Source organism: Periophthalmus magnuspinnatus, chromosome 17, assembly GCF_009829125.3.
Source record: "Periophthalmus magnuspinnatus isolate fPerMag1 chromosome 17, fPerMag1.2.pri, whole genome shotgun sequence".
NCBI lineage: Eukaryota > Metazoa > Chordata > Actinopteri > Gobiiformes > Gobiidae > Periophthalmus > Periophthalmus magnuspinnatus.
The window spans coordinates 15,562,584-15,585,050 of NC_047142.1; the positions used below are offsets into that span (position 1 = coordinate 15,562,584).

At 37.7% G+C, this 22,467-nt stretch overlaps 1 protein-coding gene across 3 annotated transcripts in view; it reads right to left on the bottom strand.

The window, feature by feature from the left end:
- Positions 1 to 22,467, bottom strand: part of usp33 (ubiquitin specific peptidase 33) — a 55,792-nt gene that overhangs the window by 22,824 nt on the left and 10,501 nt on the right. For 2 of the 3 annotated variants that reach the window (XM_033982248.2, XM_055228384.1), the window contains exons 5-13: positions 19,528 to 19,677; positions 19,286 to 19,394; positions 15,827 to 15,896; positions 12,208 to 12,321; positions 10,011 to 10,089; positions 4,532 to 4,739; positions 3,982 to 4,185; positions 2,332 to 2,478; positions 1,546 to 1,661 (exon numbers count right to left, since the gene is read on the bottom strand). In XM_033982248.2, coding sequence (XP_033838139.1) covers positions 1,546 to 1,661; positions 2,332 to 2,478; positions 3,982 to 4,185; positions 4,532 to 4,739; positions 10,011 to 10,089; positions 12,208 to 12,321; positions 15,827 to 15,896; positions 19,286 to 19,394; positions 19,528 to 19,677 — 1,197 coding nt within the window. The remainder of the gene's footprint in view (positions 1 to 1,545; positions 1,662 to 2,331; positions 2,479 to 3,981; positions 4,186 to 4,531; positions 4,740 to 10,010; positions 10,090 to 12,207; positions 12,322 to 15,826; positions 15,897 to 19,285; positions 19,395 to 19,527; positions 19,678 to 22,467) is intronic. The other variant, XM_033982250.2, reaches the window with a different exon arrangement.

Sequence of the window (22,467 nt, forward strand, 5' to 3'; positions counted from 1 at the left end):
ATTATTCTGTTATCATCTCTAAGTGAAATATACCGTAACTGAAACTACTGCTTCAGCTTTATGCACGGCCAAACTACTCCACTGTTTCTTTTTGATTTTATCTGAACGTAAAAAGTGGAAAAATTTATGAGCAAACTGAAAAGGAGAAAGAAGCAAGGCAGATATTTTATAGCCTTATAAATACTTGGGACTTTTAACAACGTTCAAACAAAGACACACTAAAGGAGTTAAACTGCAGGGAACAATCTATATGGAGGCAAAAGGACACAACAACTGCAAGCTATGGTGGGAGCAGGATTTGAACCAGCAGTCGTAAAACCATCATGTCAATGCATGATCTTGTCTGATCTCTGAAGCTAAGCAGAGTTGGACCTGGTCAATACTAGTCAATGAATGAATAATGTATGAAACTGAAAAGCCATTTTAAAGTGCTAATCACAGATTAATATTTTTTCTAATTATGAGTTGGTTTGGTGATACTTGTGGTAAATATTTATCACAATTTTACACCAATCCAGTGGTAATTTGTGAAGAAAAGTAGAAAACAAAATACAAATATACAGGAAATAGTGTGATGTGAGTTATAATACAGAATCCTGCTACCTATGTCATCAACTTCATCCAAAATGTAGGGATAATTTACGCACAAGGAAGGCATTTTTCAGTTTAAATGTTGATTTATCAAAATAAAGGCGTTGTCTAAATTACACAATAGGTGTTATATGGCAAATAAAAATAAATTACAGGTTTTGGCCCTTGTTAACATTGTGGCTGCTAGGTAAAATATGAGTATGTATGTGTTTGCTGCCCATGTCCAACAAGGACGTACAAAAATTACAAAACTAGGAAAACACTAGGCAAGATCTTAACTACCACATATCAATGTTAGCCATGTTTTAGAGAAATTAATAGTCTAGTCTGTCATATGCACTTTAAGCATATGGAGAAGTGCTATACAAGACTGGTGCATTACTATTAGAGGTGGGTGCTTTTTGTAAAATTAGAATATCAAGTTTACTGTCTATTGATAATTTGCATTCTCTGTAGAAGTGATGCCAACTGTAACTGAAGCTTTGTTACTCAAATTATACTTTAATCTAAGCTTTGTTTTAATGCAATATGACCATAAATAACTGATTTAGCTGGAACTACACCCGGTGAGCTGATTTGTTCTGTTAAATAAGTCCCTCTCAAATAACATTACAGTTTCAGTTAGTCATTGTCACCTTTTTTGTTAAAAATCAAACACCTAAACAGGACCATGAACGCTTGTATTGATCACAAGCTCCTAAAAATGTGTTGTTGAAATCCATTTTGTGTTTTTCATGAGTTTTCAGATAATCTATAAAAAAAGCTGTGTTTGCTAATATGTGCATTGTGTCACCATGGTAACTACTTAAGTTTCTGCCATAGAAAATCGTAATGGCACTGGAAAATATCAATAACAGGAAAACTGTCAAAAAGCTTCAAAGGAGTTGATACAAACAGAAAGAACTAAAGCATGCGTGGGTTCTTTTCTGTGTAAAATGAGACATCCAGACTGACCCGATCACAGGTGAGGCACTGCACAGAGCTGACTATGGTCCCATCAAACACATCTGAAATGACGCTGCGATATTTCTTCTGACGTTTGTTCTTTGGTGGAGAAAATGTGGCCATTGCTGTAGATCAAGAAACAAAAGAAGAGCAATTTAATAACAGGGACTTTAAGATATCCCGTAACTCTATACAAGCATTTTCCCATAAACTGCAATGTACCCTCTGATATAACATCTTAGAATAATATGAGCAATGGAATAGAATTTCAGTAATAGTTTCAGATGGAGGGCAGAGGAGCCTATAACTCTATATACCAAACCAAAAAAAAAATCAGATATGCGGAAACGTATTATTTTGTTAGGGTTTGGGTTCACAAAATTGACGCTAGGCAACAAGACCATAAAAATTGAGTGCTGATCTGATTTCTGTTGCAATATGTTATTTTGTTAATTCAGTGATTGTCATTGTAATGGAGCTCTATGCTAAAACAAAGGCATTTTCCACACTTCATTTCCCCACTGGTTTGTAATGTGAAGTATGAAATATCAAATGCAGCATATGGCTTTAGTTAAAGAGGGCATATTTTACTTTATTGTATATATATATTTATTTATTTATTTATTTATATTATCTACTAACCCATAGCATATTTAGATCACCATGACAGAGAAGACATAAAACTTTGTGGCAGTTTTCATGTAGTCAAGTCCAGTAATTACAGAGATATTAACCATAAACCAGGTCTAGGGTACCAGTGTTAACAAAGAGGTCACTATATAGGACATGCTGTACCTTTCTTGTGTGCAGGGTTGAGACTGGGCCATCCTGAGGACTTGGGAGGACTTGTGGACATTTTGGGAAAGTGGCCCTCCATGGGTACTGGGCTCTGGGGCCTCGGATGAACCGCGTTGTTGGATAACTGGATGTCTGGGAATGAATCTGGAGGCAAAAAGAATAAATAAGTAAGGCTTCTAATAGTAATAAACTGGCATTCAAGGATTCATTACTTTAAGTACTGGGAATTTATTTAAAACAAATGAAGCGTAAAACATTATTTGTAAATTTCAAAGATTATACCTAATGGCTCTGATACATTGTTAGAAAAAAAACATACCATAATAAAGTGGGTATTTCTTATGCATGTAACACAACTAAAAGGTTTTTTGGTCAATATCACATACCTATACTGCACTAAAACCTTTCTGGTGGAGGGTCTACCACACTTGTCTCCATGGAGAATATTCCACAGTATGGCATTTTGCCTGGCCAAAAAAAAAGTTGGCACCAAAAGAAAAGGTCACACACTCTAATATTTTGTTGGTCCACCTTTAGCTTTGATTACAGCACACATTCTCTGTGGCATTGTTTCGATAAGCTTCTGCAATGTCACAAGATTTATTTCTATTCTATTGTTGTTGCATTAATTTTTCATCCAGATCTTCCATTAATGATGGTAGAGTCTGACCGCTGCACAAAGCCTTCTCCAGCACATCCCAAACATTCTCAAAGGGGATAAGGTCACTATGTGTGAAAATGATGTCTCACGCTCCCTGAACCACTCTGTCACAATTTGAGCCTGATGAATCCTGGCATCGTCATCTTGGAATCTGCCCGTGCCATCAGGGAAGAAAAAAATCCATTGATGGAATAACCTGGTCATTCAGTATATTCAGGTGTCAGCTGAGCACATTCTTTGAGCACAGACTGTTACTGAACCTAGACCTGACCAACTGCAGCCACCCCAACCTATTTGCTTAGTTAAATTTAGGTGGCAACTTTTTTTGGCCAGGCAGTGTATCTCCTTGGAAACAAGCAGGTGATGCCACCAGGTCAAGTAACAGGCAACCAAACTCACAGTAAAATAGAATGTTTTCAAGGAATTCTTGCGATAAAAGGACATGTAATTGAATAAATAAAAGATGGATATGTTTACTGTCATACTGTGAAACATTCCAGGCAAGCTATAACATCTTCATGGAGACAATTAGGTGGCAGTGAATCCATAAGGAAAATGACATAGTGCACCTTTAAACATAACAAGCCAATAAAGCCAACGGAATCTAGAATAATCGCAACACTAATGTTTCAAACTCTATTGAAACTCTACTCTACGGATTCGATTCAAACTTGATACTCAACACCAATTCTGATGGCACAATAATAATAAAAAAAATTACAGACAACATTTAGACAATATTAAACCGTAGTACTTTCTTTTATATTACCATGTGGCCTTATATCTATGTAATTCCTCAGTTGTCGAGGTAGGTTCCATAGTGGTCCATGGGGGTATCGTAGTATGTGTGGTCTTATATTTGGTATATTATATTATTATATATTATATTATTATATTTAGTATTGATACTTGCTTAAATTAGTATCTAGTTTCAATATCAATTAGTATCTGATTTTCAATTGTTTTGACAATCCTAGTATGTTTACCTGAGATGCGGCTCTGTACTTTGAGTGCCCCCTGTGTGCTGATGATGGGCGTCGTCTCATTGGTCGTGTCTACATCTTTGTCTGCATCTGTCCCTCCTCCTGTGGCTCTGTACAGGTCATTTATCATGTTCTTTTCTTTCTGCCACTCACGGTTCGCCTGGATCTCCTCCTGCTCTGGGATCAGCATCTCAGCCTCGTTGGTGTCTGCAGAGGCCACAGTGTTATATTTTTGGTGTGAAAGTAAACAGGGTGCACACACATCAAGGCAAAGGTGGAGTGCCTGAGCGAACAAAAACAAACATGGTGACGATGACCGACGTAATTCAGCCTATTAGATTATTCGGCTTGTTATGCCGTTTCACCTTTTCCCGATCACTTTCAGTGAGAGCTATCCCAGATTGATAAATGTGTAGAACTCAATTCAGAGTAAATCATCATCATAACAATCTAGTATGAGCCAGGTTAGGTCACTCTACCATCGGTGACCTAACCCCTCGCTAGAAAAGTTACAGTGTACCTTTAATGATAAAATGGTTTAAATTTGACCCACCCCCCACTCCTCCCTGCAGCTCGTTCTCGGCCTTCTCGCTGCTGCCACAGGACTCACAGGACTGGAAATCCTCCGACTGGCTGCGGGTGTCCTCCTCAGGGCCGGTTTCCACGGAGACTGAGCTGGAGCAGTCGTACGGCTCCAGGAGAGGTTCCTTCAGCTCCTCATGAAGCTGGTCCATCAGGCAGCGCAAGAACTCCTGGGAGTCCTACAGTGTATGGGCAAAAAGGCAATAAACACAAGGGGTGAATAATAATTACAGCCAACTAAAACCCTGAAATACCTGAAACTGCTAAATTAATACAAGAATTTTGAACACACCTTCTCATTCAATGTTTTTTTTCATTATGCTTACTACTTTGTACATTTTATAGATATGGAAGACATCAAATATATGATGCAAGATATATGGAATTGTGTAGCTAAGAAAAATGTGAAATAGCACAACAAATAAAAAAAAAAAAAATTATATTTAAATTCTTCAAAGAAGCCCTGCTTTGCGTTGTTGACAGCACTGCAAAACCTTGGCCTTCTCTCAGTGATATTTATAACAAACTTACCTGAAATCGTTTTCACTTCACAGCTGTCAAGAAATACCAAGAGTCTAAAGCAGTGATCATTTAATCCTCAGTTCTGATTTGGGCAATAATATTATGAAAACCAATGTGAAAACGAGTTGCTTTTGTGATGTGATGTATAAAATAAAATCTAATCAGGTGGATTGACAACAAAACAACCAATTACCTCATTAGAATGCAGTGGGACTATTTGATATTACAAAACAACCCATATGCAATAGTTACAATATAGTTACAATAACAGCAATTTGATAGTTAGTTAGTTTAATCGATTCAGATACTGGAGGAAAATCTAGGGTTTCATTGATTTTTCAGAAATGCAAGCACACTGTCAGTTTTTCTGTCTGAGATGAGTCTGATAGAATGAAAAGAACAATCGTTCAAATTTCATCCAAGAACAGCATAAAACTAATAGCTTTCAGTCAAGCAGAAAATGACAAATCCTCTTAAAGCGGGATAAACACCAAAACTCTGCCCAAAGCCACGTTTCAAATAGAGCTGCTAAACTGGGCAGTACCTGGAGGACTAAAGAGTGAGGAGGAGGGGCATGCTCTGGACATATGAGGAACAGTGTGATTGGTCTAATAGGTATGCACACTTTAAACTATGGCCCTGCAGCCAGGAGTTTCTAATCAGAAGCACCTGGCTGTAATCGGGGCAGTCTTGCATGATGTCACCAAGTACGTAAGATTGTATTGTCCACTGGAGCCAGGATTTATATACAATTTTGAAATTCAAAAAGGACCAGGAACAGAAGGCAATGTTATTCAAACACCATATACACAGTTTAGTAACAAATAAGTTGATTTAATGTTTACTTCCACTTTAAAATTGTTGCAATCAATCAATTTGGCCTATTTAGATTAAGCTAATTAAATATATCAACAAATGTGCAACAAAGTAAACAGCAAATTTTTCCCATGCTTCAATTTCACTTCATATTTTTCTTTATCTGCAATTTAGCAAAGCAGAAACGTGGGACGAGATACTAATTAAAGTGCAGCAAAAGCTAACAATATCCTTAAACAGTACACATCTCTTAGACTAGTATAACGCTTTTTTCATCGGACCAAACATGGCTAAGTCCTACAGTCTGTGCTGCTCAACAAAATGTGACATTCAGATGGTTTCAGATAAAGCAGAGGGAAGTGCAGCAATCAGCATATAAAAAAAGATTCACGCTTTTTAGACCAGGGGTGTCTAACTCATTTTCACTGAGGGCCACATCAGTAAAACGGTTGCCCTCAAAGGGCCAGCTGTAACTCTAAGGCAGTATACATTTAACTAAAGTGAAACTAATGTCAAATAAATGTAACAATTTTTTAACTTATTGAATAACCGTTTCTGTATTTATTACTTATTCAAGTTACAAATATGACTATAACACACCAGTTCACAGACTCACTGTTTCATATTCTGCTGAGATTGCAATTTTGCTTTTAATTCTTTGACAATTTGTTGTTGTTTTTTTTGTTTTTGTTTTTTTAAGGCTAACTTTTGTGTTTGGTGTCAAAATACCAATTGTACTCTTTGACAACACTGCCTCATAATATAAAAGACATACAATTTTCCTCTTCCTGGATATTTTGGGATCATTATTTGTAAATATTTCTCAATTTCACTTTTTGGGAGAAAATCTCATAAGTCTATCAACAAAATTTTAGTGTTGTCACGATACAAAAATTCCTTAGATTGACATTGAGGAATTGACAGAATACTTGATACCGATAATGATACCTCTATGATGATAAAAACTGCTCAATAAAAATGCTTTTTTTTTAGTGATAGAATGTAATAGTCATATAAAAAAATAATTGCACATTAGCTCAAAATGACACTAAAAAATGCCAATGCCAAAAAATAGACTAAAATAAAAGCTTTTTTTATGTGTTTTTTGTACTGAAAAACTGAGAAAATGTGTCCTTATTTACCTGACTCTTGTTTGGCCTGGAGGAGGGTTTCCTCCTGCTTGTTTCCATGGAAATGTTGTTCCTTTGGCCATATTCCAGCATATGGAATAAAACTTCTCGTATGATTTTAATTTGGTATTATGCAGTTGACTTTCCACCCCCATAAAGTTACATATTATCGCTTTAAAGTGATATTTTTAATTAGTTTTAGTATTAATTAGATTAGTATTAGATTTTTGATACTTTTGACAACCCTACATCTTACAGCTTTTTAGTTTTAATTTGTTTGGGCACCATGGCAGAAAGAACTTCAAAAATCAAATGTATCATTTCACATAGTACTTTTTCTCTTCTCCGAGTTGGTGATAGGCAGTAGTTTTCAGGCGAGTGGGTGAGTGCATTACAGAGGCTTGGGTTTGTCAGTGATTTGACTTCATGCGATTTCTACAGCAATAAACGGACATGGACTGAAAGGGAAAAGGCAGAGACTTGATAAGATTCAGGCTACAGGAAGTTTTATAGGTCACATAGCATCCAGTAAGGCTGAACAATCTCATTGTGATTTTTCGGAGAAGCATGGCCATTGCGATTACATTTGCAATAAAAAAAATGTATGCGATTACATAATGATAGGATTCTGTGCAAAGTTCACATTTTAAACCTGTAGTACTGTCACAATAGTAAAATTTCAAACTCTATTTCAATACTAAGGAATAGACTTGATATTGATTCCAACACCACAATTATAATCTTTAGAGTCTTTAGATGAAAGAATGATTTTCAAAATGAAATAATACTTTTCTCTTTTTTTATTACCATCTGGTGTTATATCCCTCTGTTGTGCAGGTAGATTCTACAGTGGTTCATGGGTGGTCTTATACAATTGAAATAGGTTTACATACACTCCATAAAAATATACATATGCTTTTTTTCTTACTGTCTGACATGAAATCAGACTAAACTTTTCCTGTTTTAGGTCAAATAGGATTACCAAAATTACTTTGATTTGCTAAATGCCAGAATAATGAGGGAGGCATTTTTAAGACAATTTTTCATTACTTCCTTCAAAGTCAGAAGTATGCATACAGTAAGATTACTATGCCTTTAAACAATTTGGGGAAACCTAGATGATGTCATGTCTTTGGAAGCTTCTGACACCTGTGGATGTATTTGAAGGCACACCTGAAACACACTGTTACATTGTGTAACATGATGGGAAAGTTAAAAGAAATCAACCAAGATATCAGGAAAAGAATTCATGCAATTTCCAGATGCATCTGCTCAAACAATTATATGCAAGTTTAAACACTATGTCCAGCTATCACACCTCTTAGGAAGGAGACAGGTTCTGTGTCTCTGAGATATAGCCTAAGAACAAAAGCAAAAGACCTTTTGAAGATGCTGGCTGAAGATGGAAAGAGTGTGGCATTATCCACAGTGAAACAAGTACTGTACTGATATGGGCTGAAAGGTCTCTCTGCCAAGATGAAGTAATTACTCCAAAAGAAACATAAAAAAGACAGATTACTGTTTGTAAATGCACACAGGGATAAAGACCTTAATTTCTGAGACATGTCCTGTGGTCTGACAAAACTAAAATTGATCTGTTTGGGCATAACGAGCATTGTTATGTTTGGAGGAAAAATGGGGAAGCTTGTACGCCAGGGAACACCATCCCGACTGTGAAATACAGGGGTGGCAGCATCATGTTGTTTTGCTGCAGGAGGGACTGGTGCACTTCACAAAATAGATGGCATCAAGAGAAAAGAACACAATGTGGAAATACTGAAGCAAAATTTCAAAACATCAGCCAGAAAGTTAAAGCTTGGGCACAAATGGGTCTTCCAAATGGACATACTGTCAGACTGGTTACAAAGAGGCTGACGGATAACAAAGTCAATGTTTTGGAGTGGCCATCACAAAGCTCTGAACTCAATCTATGGGCAAACCTGAAATGGCATGTGCGAGTAAGGTGGCCTACAAACACGGCTCAGTTACCCCTGTCAGAAGGAATGGGCCAACATTCCTTCCAACGATTGTGAGAAGCTTGTGGAAAAATTTTTGATTAAAGTCATACAGTTTAAAAGGCAATCATACCAAATACTAATGAAATGTATTTAAACATCTGACTTTAAAGAAATTAATGAAAAATTGTCTTAAAAAATCCTTCTCTCATTATTCTAGCATTTAGAAAATAGAAATAATTTTGGTAATCCTAAAACAAAAAAAGTTTAGCCTGCTTTCATGTCAGACATTGAGGAAAAAAAGTGTATTTGTCTTTTTATATAGTGTTTGTAAACTTATGGTTTCAAATGTATTTGCTCTGATCCAGCTCAAGACCAGTCTAAAGCTATTCAGGAAAGGTTAATTTCTGTCCTGTCAATGTGACTTTACTAAAACCAGTAACGACATTAGATACTCATTTGAGCTGGTATCAATACTGTTAATTAGTATCTAATTTTCTATACTTTTGACAACCCCAATTTATCTCAGACAAAAGAAGATATATATTTTGTTCTGAATGATACCAGAATTTTTGAGTGAAGACGTCTTCCGCCTTTGAAAAACACAAATTAGTGGCTTTGGTTAGACCGTCTCAAGTAAGGGACAGACAGAGACAGAGGTTTGTCACGCTCAGTGGTCCAATTCCAGACCCTTCTGGATTCAAACAGAATGTAGAATGGACGAGATGGCCAGGCAAGAATCCTGATGTAAGTTTACACTTGAAAGCAGTTCAGAAGCACTAGCAAAAAGACACAACTGACTATTACATATTTTGAATGAATGTATGAATAGAAGTTAAGGTAAAGAACTGTAGGCTGTATCCTGCATCCAGTCCAATTTGATTGCAATTAATATTGCAGCCCTAGTGTCTAGCATAACAGAAGAACTGTACTTAGTAGAATGTGTTTAATAATTCAACATTTTGATCCCAATTTTTAAACCCAATTGAAAGTCCAAGATTAAGATTTTATAGGAGACGTAGTGTACCTGCTGTGAGTATCCTCGGAACATGGGGTTAATGGCTTTGATCCCTTGGAAAAGAGCGGTCGGTGCGACGTAGGAGGGTCTGTGAAGAGAGACAAGTAGGTATTAAGATTAATAATGATTTATGCATTTAGTTCTAAAGTGAAGAATAAGAAGTAGCAACAGCCATTATATTAAACTTCAACAAACTGTACTGATACTTTGCAGCTGATGTCACCAACATTCTCTGGGGGTGTGATGCTAATTGTAGGCACTGCTCTGTCTGAAGCTCTGTTACACAAGTAGGACTTTAATTCGAGTTTTGTTTTAACACAATCTGACCATAAAGAACTAACTTAGTTGGAACTACAACAGGTGAAATGAGACTTAATAAGTCTCTCTCAAATAACATTACAGTCATTAGCCAACAGTTAGTCACTCTGTTTTTGAACGCACATATTAATCACAGGCTCCTGAGAATGTGTTGTGAATCCATTTTACATTTTTTCTTGAGTTTTCAGACAATCTTTTTGACAGTGTTTGCCAATATGTGGATAGTGTTAACTTCATGTCCATGTTAACTTCTGAACATTCTGCTATAGAGATACATGAAGCACACCTCCAGCAGTATCAATATGTCAGCCTATTTTGTAAGCAGCACAATTGCAACTCAGTTTTTTTTTCATTTATCATTCATTTATATAAAGATGAAATTATGAGATAAAACATGCGAAGGACATCAAAACCTGGATGACCTTGAATTACCTGCTCTTAAATCCTGAAAAAACAGAGGTCATTGGCGTTGGTCCCAAAGGTCAAAGAGATTCTCTGTCGGACCAGATAATCTCACTCGACAATGTGAATATAGCTTCTAGCCCTACTGTAAAAAATCTTGGAGTCCTATTTGATCAAAATCTCTCATTCACAGCCCATATAAACCTAGCTTGTAAAACCGCATACTTTCACCTGCGAAATATAACTAAAATTAGAAATATTTTACCTAAAAACGATGCTGAAAAACTCATCCATGCATTTGTTACTTCCAGACTTGATTACTGTAATTCTCTGCTCGCCGCCTGCCCCAAAAGTACTATAAGGAGCCTCCAGTTGGTCCAAAATGCAGCGGCCAGAGTCCTAACAGGAACTAAAAGAAGAGACCACATCAGTCCTGTACTAAAATATCTGCACTGGCTTCCTGTCGAGCTTAGAATCAAATTCAAAGTCCTCCTCCTGACATACAAAACCCTAAACAGTATGGCCCCATCCTATCTGCAAGATGCTATTGCCCCGTACCAGCCAAACAGAGCACTCCGCTGTCAGAATGCAGGACTATTAGTGGTTCCTAGAGTGTCCAAAAGTACAGTGGGAGGGAGAGCATTCAGTTACCAAGCTCCTGTGCTATGGAATCAACTCCCTGCTGATGTTAAACAGGCCCCCACAGTCTCTGTATTTAAGACCAGGCTTAAAACCCTCCTCTTCGGTATAGCTTATGACCAGGTTACTTAGTGAGGGAGTTAGGGAGTGACATTAAAACCCGGGATAAGACAGGCTGCAGTAGGAGATAACTAGCTGGGGGAAGTATGGCAACCTGAGCACTATCCTCTGCTTTGTCCTATTTTCTCATCAGCAATGCTATTCACATGTTGTCCCCTGTCCCACTCCCCCTGTGGAGTGTAACTCTTTCAGATGCCCCGATGACAGCTGGACCCTCTCATCCTCCCCGCCCGGCTCTCATCCTCCCCGCCCGGCTCTCATCCTCCCCGCCCGGCTCTCATCCTCCCCGCCCGGCTCTCATCCTCCCCGCCCGGCTCTCATCCTCCCCGCCCGGCTCTCATCCTCCCCGCCCGGCTCTCATCCTCCTCCCCTGGTCTTCCTCCTCCTCCCCTGGCTCTCCTCGGCCCCTCTCGCCGATTTTTCTTGTTTTGTCTGATTTTTCCTGTTGTTTCATTTTCCTGTTTGTTTTTGTGTGAAGGCAGCACGGTGGCTGAGTGGCAACACTCATGCCTCACAGCAAGAAGGTTTGGTTCTATCCCTGGGTCGCCCAGGCCTTTCTGTGTGGAGTTTTGCATCTTTCTCCCCGTGTCTGGATGGGTTTCCTCCGTGTACTCCGGTTTTCCCCCATCAACCAAAACATGAACGCCCTTCGAGACAACTGTTGTTGTGATTTTGGGCGTTACAAAAATAAAATGAATTGAATTGGTAGTTAAAACTGATTGCCCACCTGTTTATGTGCCAGAGATCTGATACGAGTTTCTGATAACTTTTACAGAGTGCTGGCTTCTTGTCAGTCCTCACCAGGGCTCCACATTCAAGGAAGAACTGCGTCAAAGGCGGGCTGAAAATAGATCAGGAGATATAAATAAAGTCATTATGGAGTTAGGAGCATAAAATGTCTGGAGATGCAGACAATAACATTAGCAGAGGTTAAAAGAAGGAGAATAGAAGGATGTGCAGCTTATATCAAATGACTGGGTTTCAGATGACAACACAACATTCTATAGGACAACAATATTTAATACAGAAGGGGGGAGCTAAAATGAATGTTGTTATTGCAAATTTTTGTAGTAATAATGCAAATTCTAGGGTCTAGTCACTAATAGAAATGATCAGGTTGCACATTTGTGAATTTACCTTTTAGATATTTCATGACAAAGTACAATGTAATAAATATGAAAAACTGGCTCTTGCCCCCCATTTTGGAGTATGACCTCATCACATTCTACAAACTGAAACGCACCAATAACACTGTGCGCATGTAGTTATTAAAGGTGCACCATGTTATTTTTTTCCTGGTAGGCCGTCTGCCAATTACTTATCTCCATGGAGCTGTTACTGCTGTGCTTGAAATGCTCTTTGGTATAATATTAACTGTATCCATCACAGCAAGAATGCATGTTTCTCAATGGATTGGTGGGCAATAAAAACCAATGTAAGAAAACATTCCAGGCAAAGCAATAGCATCTCTGTGGAGACAAGTGGGCGGCATACCCTTGACCAAAAACGTTACACAGTGCTCCTTTAAGTTAAGTGGCTGTGAAATGTTGAGTACTTGCAATATTTGAATGAGCTATGAAACAACTGTTTAACTGCTGTGTAATTTACGACTAAGGATGAAACAATATGTAGATTCAAAAAACTAGGGCTACACAATATTTCACTTTTTTTTATTTTATTATTATTCATCATTCCAAAAAAAAATAATTTTAAAGCTTTTGTCTAGTTAACATAAAAGAATTTTCTTTAGCAATAATTCAACTAAAAGCATCAACATAATGTGCCCAAAATGTTGGGCTGTGAACAGGTCCTGCGGTGTATCCTTCTAAATTTAAGTGCATATTAAATTATGACCCTGGGGTGAAGATGGAGAAAGAGGATTTGTGCAAAAACAAACATCAAAGCTCCATGTTAAACCAGTCGCTCCCTCTGCAGTCCTGTTACTCGATCAGGACTATTTTTGGATTCCATTTAGATTGCAAATTTCGACCCACATCTCTGCAGTTTGACTTGAGCCCACATAGAGATCGGCAGTGTAATTTAAAACTCATGTCCCCTGGGTGAGTGAGAGAAATGTTGCATCTGCTGTGATATCACCAGGCAGAAGGGAGGCGGAGGAAATTCACTTCTGTCTACAGCAGTAAGCTGACGATTAATGCAGAAAACAAACTTAACTAGTCTGACTGAAGTAAACATGTATGTAATTAGCAATGTAAAAAAGAAGCATCTACAGAAATAAACCAGTCGAAGACATCATTCTTAGTATATGAACAGGCCATGCCTCATGTGAAAGCTCAGAACCTCCACAATTCACTGAGCTGCAGAGGCTGTACTACCATTGATTAATGGTTGGCTGCTGGTGCTGGGGTTTTGGTAGTGACAATTCAGATCAGAGAAAGTCTTTAGTTTAAACCAACTGGGTTTCCACATTGAAACTGGCAACCCAAATGAGAGACTCATGTGAGGCTCATTTTGCTTTCTGGTTAATTGTCTTGAGAACCAAAACATCAAATTATAACAAACAACTTGACCATCATGGAAACTGATACTAGTAAGAGCCATATTTGATTTGAATGTTTACCTTACATTGTTTCACCCCTACTTTATGTATAACTACATATAACATAAGCAAGATTAGATTTACTAATTATTTTATTAGATTTGCAAAGGTCAATATGATACAAGTTGCTTCGTCTGATAACGAGCAGCTATAATAATGAATATATTAACCAGGTGTGTTGTGCTGATAACAAAAATATTAAAAGTACTGCCTCTAAACAGTAGACGTTATGCTGACATAATTTTACTGGAAAAATGCCTCTTAACATTCCAGTTGAGTGACACTAAGACAGAACTATGGGCAACACAACAGACAAAATGTGTTTCTTTTGTCAATAGAGTTTTTTTGTGTGTTTTTTTTTTGTTAAAATTGGCTTTATATGGCAACACGGAAACTGAAAGTAGTTGCTGTGAATGGAGAGCTTAGCTGGCTTGTTAGCTAACGATAGAGGGAGGTAAAGGACACTCAAACTTGCCCCACAACAATTAATCTCCTCAACACACAGACTCAGAAGCATTTTATTTAAGGAGAGAAAGGCTCAGCTCAACTGTGTCCAGTTCAAAGTCTATATCGGTGATAAATGTGTGTGTCTGTCTTAGATTGGTTAAGATGCTATTGCAGCTCTTTCACATTTTAGATGTGTTTTGAGCTTTGACAGAAGAAAATGACTTGCCATTGACATTCATGTCAATACTCATTCTAAAAATTCAAAATGTGATGTTATCTGCATAACCTCTATTGGATTTTGCATGCTTATTATAACTGCACTTCTAGCCTAACAAGACAATGAAGTACACTTCTCTATGGCCATGGGTGGAAAAATGTAACGGCACTGAAGATATCACATTAAGCAGTTAATGTAGGAGACAGAGGAGACGTGTGGCAGTGGCTTAAGTGAAATGGTGATTGGAGAGAGTGAGCTGGTGTTGGGTGGTAACACTAGAGCCTATGGGAGCCACAAAAGGCCATTCAGACGCTATGGTGCAGTGCAGCAGTCACATGAGCCTTGGACTCAACTAAGAGAGGGGAAAACCACCATTAAACCACAGCAGGCACAAATGTGCAGGTTTTAAAAGAGACTAAGTGGAGAAGTTATGTCAGGTAAACAACTGTGTAATAGAGCCACACCAATATGGACTTATGGAGGGTGATGTTGATGCTGATATTAAGTGGATTGGAAATGTTGATAACCCAATTTATTCTGCAGTTTGCAATAATAACAATCAAGCCCTCACAGTGGAGAATTTCAAGTCTCATTTACTTTTAGTCTTTGCTTAGTGTCTTTTATTGCTCCTTTTTTATTAGTATTAAAGACGTGCTTCTCTCTGTATAGTTACAATCTATGAAACCCGTGGATCATTATGTTACAATTTGGACATTTTTAAATCTAAATATTGATTAAAACAGGATAATAAAAGAAACAAGTCCGCTGATTTGACGCCTGATGGGAGCTGACGTCACCGTAAACGTAATCACTTATAATACCAATATATTTATCACCGATTAAGAAAATAAAATTGGAGAACGACGCAAGTATAGAGGAGTGGGCGGCGGCGGTGAACCACTCCAAATACAACTTTGAGGTTTTTTGGTAATTCCGATACCAAAAAGATCCCATTATAATTTATTACTATATAAATTCTCCAGTACAGTAATTTCTTGTAAGATTTGACTAATAAAAGCCATAGCTAGCTTGCCATTTTGCTAATCTAAATAATTAACATAATAAATACACGACCACATGGACTCAAAATGCTACAAAGTAGAAAGAAAAATCTTATCTCACCAGTTTGACAGGGCCTGGAGAGCTGCGTTCATGTAGCACGTATTCCCAATGTTTTTCAGACCTGTCAGACCTGAAAAATATAAAGAAAAAAAAATGTCAGTGGTGATAAAAATGGTTATGGAAAAAATTCCCTTTATAATGTATTTTGAATATTTCTGTCCCATATCCTTTATAAGACAAGAAAGTAAGCAGCAAGAAATGAAGTTTGTGGTGGGGGACATTCAATTTTATCAAGACATACATACATTAGAGGCATGGACATATTGTGCTTGAGTCGGCTATATATTTATAATCTTTGACACCCATGGATCATTATGTTATGCATTATAATTTTGGACATTTTAAATCACAATTATGATCTAAAACAACAAGAAACAAATCTGCCAACTTCTATGTTAGAAAACACTGGCACCCAGGGGCTGAAATCGCCTTATCTTGGTTATCAGCATTTCTCATTGATAGCTGCACATCACACTAGCAAGTAGCAGATTTTTTTTAAATAATTGAACCAAAATGACTATGCAACGTTGCCAAATCCTAAGCATATCACCTATTAAGAAAATAAAATAGGAGAATGAAGAAAGAACAGAGCAATGGGCGTATACTGGTGCAGGTGAAAACGTCTTATACAGGAGTATAAATATTGCTCAAACATGCATGAATCACTCTAAATACAATTTCGAGAGGGTAAATGAGGATGGGAAACTTTTGGTTTTGTATTGTTAACTGCTGTGGCAACAGTGCTAATTTGCTGTCACTCTGCAGCCCATGGATAGGTGAGTCAGAACACAGTACAAAGCAAAAGAAACATTTTATATAAAGACACAGAGGACCTCTAAATACAGGAAGTGCATGAGGGACTAAAATAACCGGACAGCAGCCGGTGCCAGGTCCATCTCCACATGAGGTTTACTGTGACATATGGAGTCTGCTGCTCCATCATGAGCTCTGGCATTTAGTCATGGTTCTGCAGAGTAGGGTTAATGAAGATGCACGGCCAAGTCTAGAAGTATACAATTTCAACTGGCATCAGACTTGGCTGATAAATAAAGCAATGGAAGAAATAATAGAAAAGACAAATCCACCATTAGTGTAGTACATAAGGAGTAACACACAAAGGCTGGTGCCAGGATTAATGCTCATTTTATTTTTAAAAGCCTGCAAAAGAAAAACATGTATGCGTTTGTAGCCTGTGGAAACTATTGTTGTTGTCTGGATATTTGTTACAATGCACTATGGGTAATAAGCATCAACGTCTGACTTTTAAAATAAAATGGGAATTGTGGCTATCAAATGTTCATTGTCATATATTTTATCTAGCATAACATTAAAAGTTTATTATGTAACTTTTTATGTTATTGATAAGCAGGTGATGCCGCAAGGCCAATTATTTTTTAGCAATTAAAATACAAGGTTATGGGTACACTTCACCAGGAGACAAGGTTATGGGCACACTTCACTCTCCCCATGGAGAATTTGTCCTCTGCATTTGACCCATCCTTCAAAGCCATGAGGGCAACCGGTCAGGAGTAGTATCATGATACTAAAATTTCAAACTTTATTTTGATAATAAGGAAAAGAGTCAATACCAATTCCGATACCACACACTCTTTCTCTAGAGAGTAGAATATGACTGGGCTTGGTCAGGACTAGGGATGGGACGATATTTAATTTTAGACTCACGATTATCGTGGCCAAAATAATCGTGATTAACGATATTATCGCGATAATTATTAACCTGTTAACGTTCCCACGGCCCGGGCCTACTTTACAAGTTTACAGCAATGTACATACACTTCTGCGTCACCCGCACAAACAACCTACACATCAAATGAAAGCTGTGGCGTTTGTCTTTCTGGATATGCAAACATTTTCACCTGCAATCACCACAGTGCTGACAGGAAAGACGTTTTTACAGAAAAGTCACAAAGTGTGAATCTGGACTTCACTTACCATTGAGCGCTCTGGTTCTGTCAAACGTCAACTTATTCACACAAAGTTGGTCTCATTTGTTCCGTAAAGGTCCAGAGAATATAATCCAGTCAAGAAATTATGTCCACAAAATAAGATCCTCCATGTCCAATCTGCTGCAGGAAAGTACTCCAAATATGAAATCTGCTCCGTCACTTCTTTGCATTTCTTTTGTCGATTTCAGGCATAATAAATTTCTGACAGCGCCAGCTTTGTTCAGTGCTAAACACACGTGTTAGCTTGTGATTGACACCAGTGTTGGCCAATAAGGTGGGGGTTGTGGGTTACTGAGGCCGCAGACAGCGAATCAGTGCTACAGATGACTGAAAGTTTATGCCCCACTCTTCCCCTTGTAGAATCAACCAATTACATCACACACATTTAGTGACGTTTTCCCCTTACAGCCAATGAGCAGCGGGACAGGATGACGTATCACATGGCATGGTTTTCCGTAAACAGACGTACCCGGAAGAAAATGTGTACTCCTCAATGCCATGCTGGCGAAATGGACCGGTCCTTGTTGCGCCGGAAGTGACGCAAGTGCCCGTCGATGAACACTTAATTTTTTTAATTAAGGCACTTTGGTGAATTGGGAAACGAGTGGATGCAAAAATGTGTGCATAATGGCGCATTTTACGCACTGTTGTTTTGCGTTTTAAACATGACGAAACGGACAAAACAAAGGGAGTACGTGATCGAGGACACTGTGGATGTTTGTACAAGTTAAACTAGAGGCATCTCGGACCCGGAGCGGTTCATGGCAAAGATTAAAGATCCCACAGTGGACTCAGGAGTAAAGGACCTTATTTTTTGATGGATTGGATGCTGTTCTCGATCGGTAAGCGTGGTTTATTCTGCTATTGACTTAATTGTAGGTAAAATATACCGTATATAATCGTTAGCTTTGCTTCTGTGCACATAGTGCGCATTCGGACTATGTGTTCAGCTGTATGAATTAGACTTAATTTGTCTATTGTTTAAAAGGTGTTGTTTTATTCTGCAGTTTGTATTATTGTAGGTAAAAATCTAAGATGTACACACATTAGCGTCTCATCTGTGTGCACGGATGAGGCGTGCACTGGTATGTTCCTGTGGAGAGTTACGGATCAGACTTTCTATCTGACAGAATATAGTTCAGACAGAGATAAGCACAGAAGCTACAAGTGTCATTGCTATGTCAGAGTGGGCAAACACCAGAACTAACATCTAAACATTGTATTGGAACTGGAAACATGAGGCAGTGTGGTGCCATAAAGGCGATTATAATCGTGCGCGATGATCGCGATTATAAAAAAATGCCACGAACAATTAATTGCGGACCTTTTTTATCGTGATTAACGATATTATCGTATATCGTCCAATCCCTAGTCAGGACTACCTTAGCTCGAGGATTTGATCTATTGTGCATGATTTAGGTTGATGAGGGGAACCAGCATGGTGTATATATATGACAGCAATGTTGATAAAAATCCAGAAAAATGTACCAACCTCTTGTTCGTGGGTCCTCTTCTTCCTCCGTCTCCATGCCCAAGTCCTCACTGCCGCCACTAGAGGGTACTCTCAGGGACGTAGGGCTCCCAGGGGATCTGCTATTTTCCTAAACACACACGAAAAACAGCCTTTATCAAAAGGTATCTTATCTAATAAATGAGTAACCGTGACCTATGCGATAAACCCTATGGCCTATGGAGTTTATTCTTATAAAGCTCTGTGTTCTTACGTAACTTTACCTGGGCAGCATTGGGGGCAGAAGTAAGAGCTTTGCTGTTGCCATTCGGTGAATTTGGTCCGAGTTTTCGCTCCAAGAATACTTCCTTTGCACAGGCGTAGCACCAGACTCGGAGTGTGGTTAAGTTCACGGTCAAGTTGTGTCTGGTGTCCTGAAGAAAATACCTCAATGGAATTAATATGGATGTTTGAACCAGTAAACAAAAATCTTTAACCATATCAGCTGACGGACAATAATCTAGTGAGAAAACATGTTGAGGCAAGCATACAGTTCCCTGTTGTTGTTGGGTTTTTTTTTACAACTGATAATACTGCTTTCACTTTGCAACCACAGTAAAAACATTATATAAACAATCCTCCAACATACTTACTTCTATGGTTGTCAAAAGTATCAAAAAACATATACTAATACTAAAACTAAACACATAGTTATATATCAGAATCGATAATGAGTACTGAGTCTATTGCTTAGTATCAAAATTGAGTTTGAAATTTTAGTATTGCGACAACATTAAATCTAATTTCTAAGTGTTTAAGGCCTTAAATGAAAATGTCTTAGCTTTCCTGACTGACTTCCGTTTGTGCTCTGATTTAGTGGCCTTTTCTACACAAACCAAGACATGAGCAGATGATTAGACCAGCCGACTGTGCATTATTCATGAGGTCGCATTAGTCTCTCCAGCAGCAGAACGCTTAAGGGACTCAGCCATCGACTTCACATGTAAATCATTTAACAAGGAAAGTACCAGGGACATTAACACTATCCAATGAAAAGATTTGTGGGGATGTTAGGCACCATTTAAAAAAAAAAATAATTAAATAAATAATTGCAATTTTTCATGGCATTATTGCATAAGATTTGAGCTTGAGCTCGAGTGTTTAAAAAGTAGGATTCTAGAGACAGTCCTGCAGGAGAGAAGGCTGAAATACGAACTGATAAATACTAAAATTTCAAACCCTACTTCGGCTTCACTCTAGTAAGGAATAGACTTGCTACTCGATAACAATTCCAATACCAAGATGATGATTGAAAAAAAAAAAAAAACGCACTCTTTCTTTAGACAATAGAATGTGATTTCCAACATTAAATCATAGTATATTTTTATGTATATATTACTATGTGGCCTTACATCTGTGCAATACTGTGTTATAGTTGTTCTGATACAGCTCAAGATCATTCTAAAGCTGTACAGGAAAGGTTCATTTCTGTCCTGTGAATGTGACTTCTTTAGTATCGATACCTGTTCAAATGAGCATCTAGTTTCGCTACTAGTTTCAGTTAAGGTACAACTTTTCTATAAAAAAAGGCAGGATATTTTGTGCTTTGCAAATGACATCCAATTATCTAAATTATTGCCAACTCAAATTGTAATTTTGATTTGACTGCAATCCATAGTGCAGCCCTGTAACAAAGTTTAAGTGTCCATAAGCTTAAATGGGCATTTTCTGCAATAAGTAATTTAGAAAAATAAATACTATTATTTATCTACTGTCAATAGGAACATCATAAAACTTTGTGTTATGGCCACCAATTCACCATTACTGGCACTAAACATCAGTAGTATTGTCACAGATCACAATACTAAAATTTCAAACTTGATTTCAATGCTAAGGAATAGACGATACTTCATACTGATTCCAATATCATGATAATACATTGATAATTTAAAAAAAAACTTTATTCAAGACAATAGAATGTGATTTTGAACATTAAATTGTAGTACTTTCTTTTATATTGCCACATGGCCTTACAGCTGTGTCATTCCTCAGTCGTCCAGGTAGCTTCCATAGTCCATGGGCGTATACTAGTCTATGTGGTCTTATACTTGTTCTGATACAGCTCAAGATCATTCTGAAGCTGTTAATGAAAGGTTCATTTCTGTCCTGTGAATGTGATGTTTTTTGTATCGAGCCCTATGCAGTATTCACTTCCTTAAAACGCAATGATTCACCAAATTATGGCATTTATCTTAGTCATTTTGAACGTATAAGTTGCATGTTAAGTTATAGGAGCAAATATTGAAAACAAGAATAAGGATGCATGTCATGAAGGAAGAAGTTGAAGTTGATTTAATTTTTAGTGTACTGAGATATGAACTGTATCTGAGTACCATGTATTAATTAGTAACACATTATAATGCAATAACTTCTATTGTTTCTTTTAAATAGCTAATACTAATACCACAGATCATTTATATATAAGTGTGAACTGAGCCTAAAATGCCTACCTATGTCCAAATCCTCAAGAGAACTAATTACTCGTGATTGTTATTCTCGGAGGAAGGTTTCAAAATGGCTTCCTTGAAAATAAACAGCAGCGACTCCAGGGAGCTGCACTCAGATAACCCGGATATTACTTTTTACAACATGTTTGCATTATCTACCGAGTCAATAGACAGTGGGGCATGTAATAATATCGGCAGTATTTTGATATGCCAACTACCAAAACTTTGTGTGATCATTTAATAGTCATATCGAATACGCACAGACAAAAGCATAGCTCAAAAATATTATCTTTTTTATGCCCATTTGGTAAATTTTGTTTTCATTCACTATGTTTATACTCACAGAAAAAAATGAGCGTGCTAAAAAAAAACAAAAAAAACAGACCACTCTTGTCCCGGTCTACAGGAGGTACAAAGAACCAAACAGGTGCGAACAGGGGCTGCGAGGCGTTCAGGTGATTGTAATAAGTTAGAATAAGCACTAAATCTATGCAGCTATAATTACTGATAAAATGACTATCATACATATAACCACACCTTTGGCAGAAATAGATAATGACATCGCAATTACGTTGAGCATTTGATTTTCAAACATGCTTCGAACTGCATTACTCACAAGTTATTTGCTCTCTGCAGCACACAAACATATTTGAAGCTCTGGTAAGTTTCATTTTCATTTAAACACTTTAATGTGCTCAGAGGGTGGAAGAAGGCCTG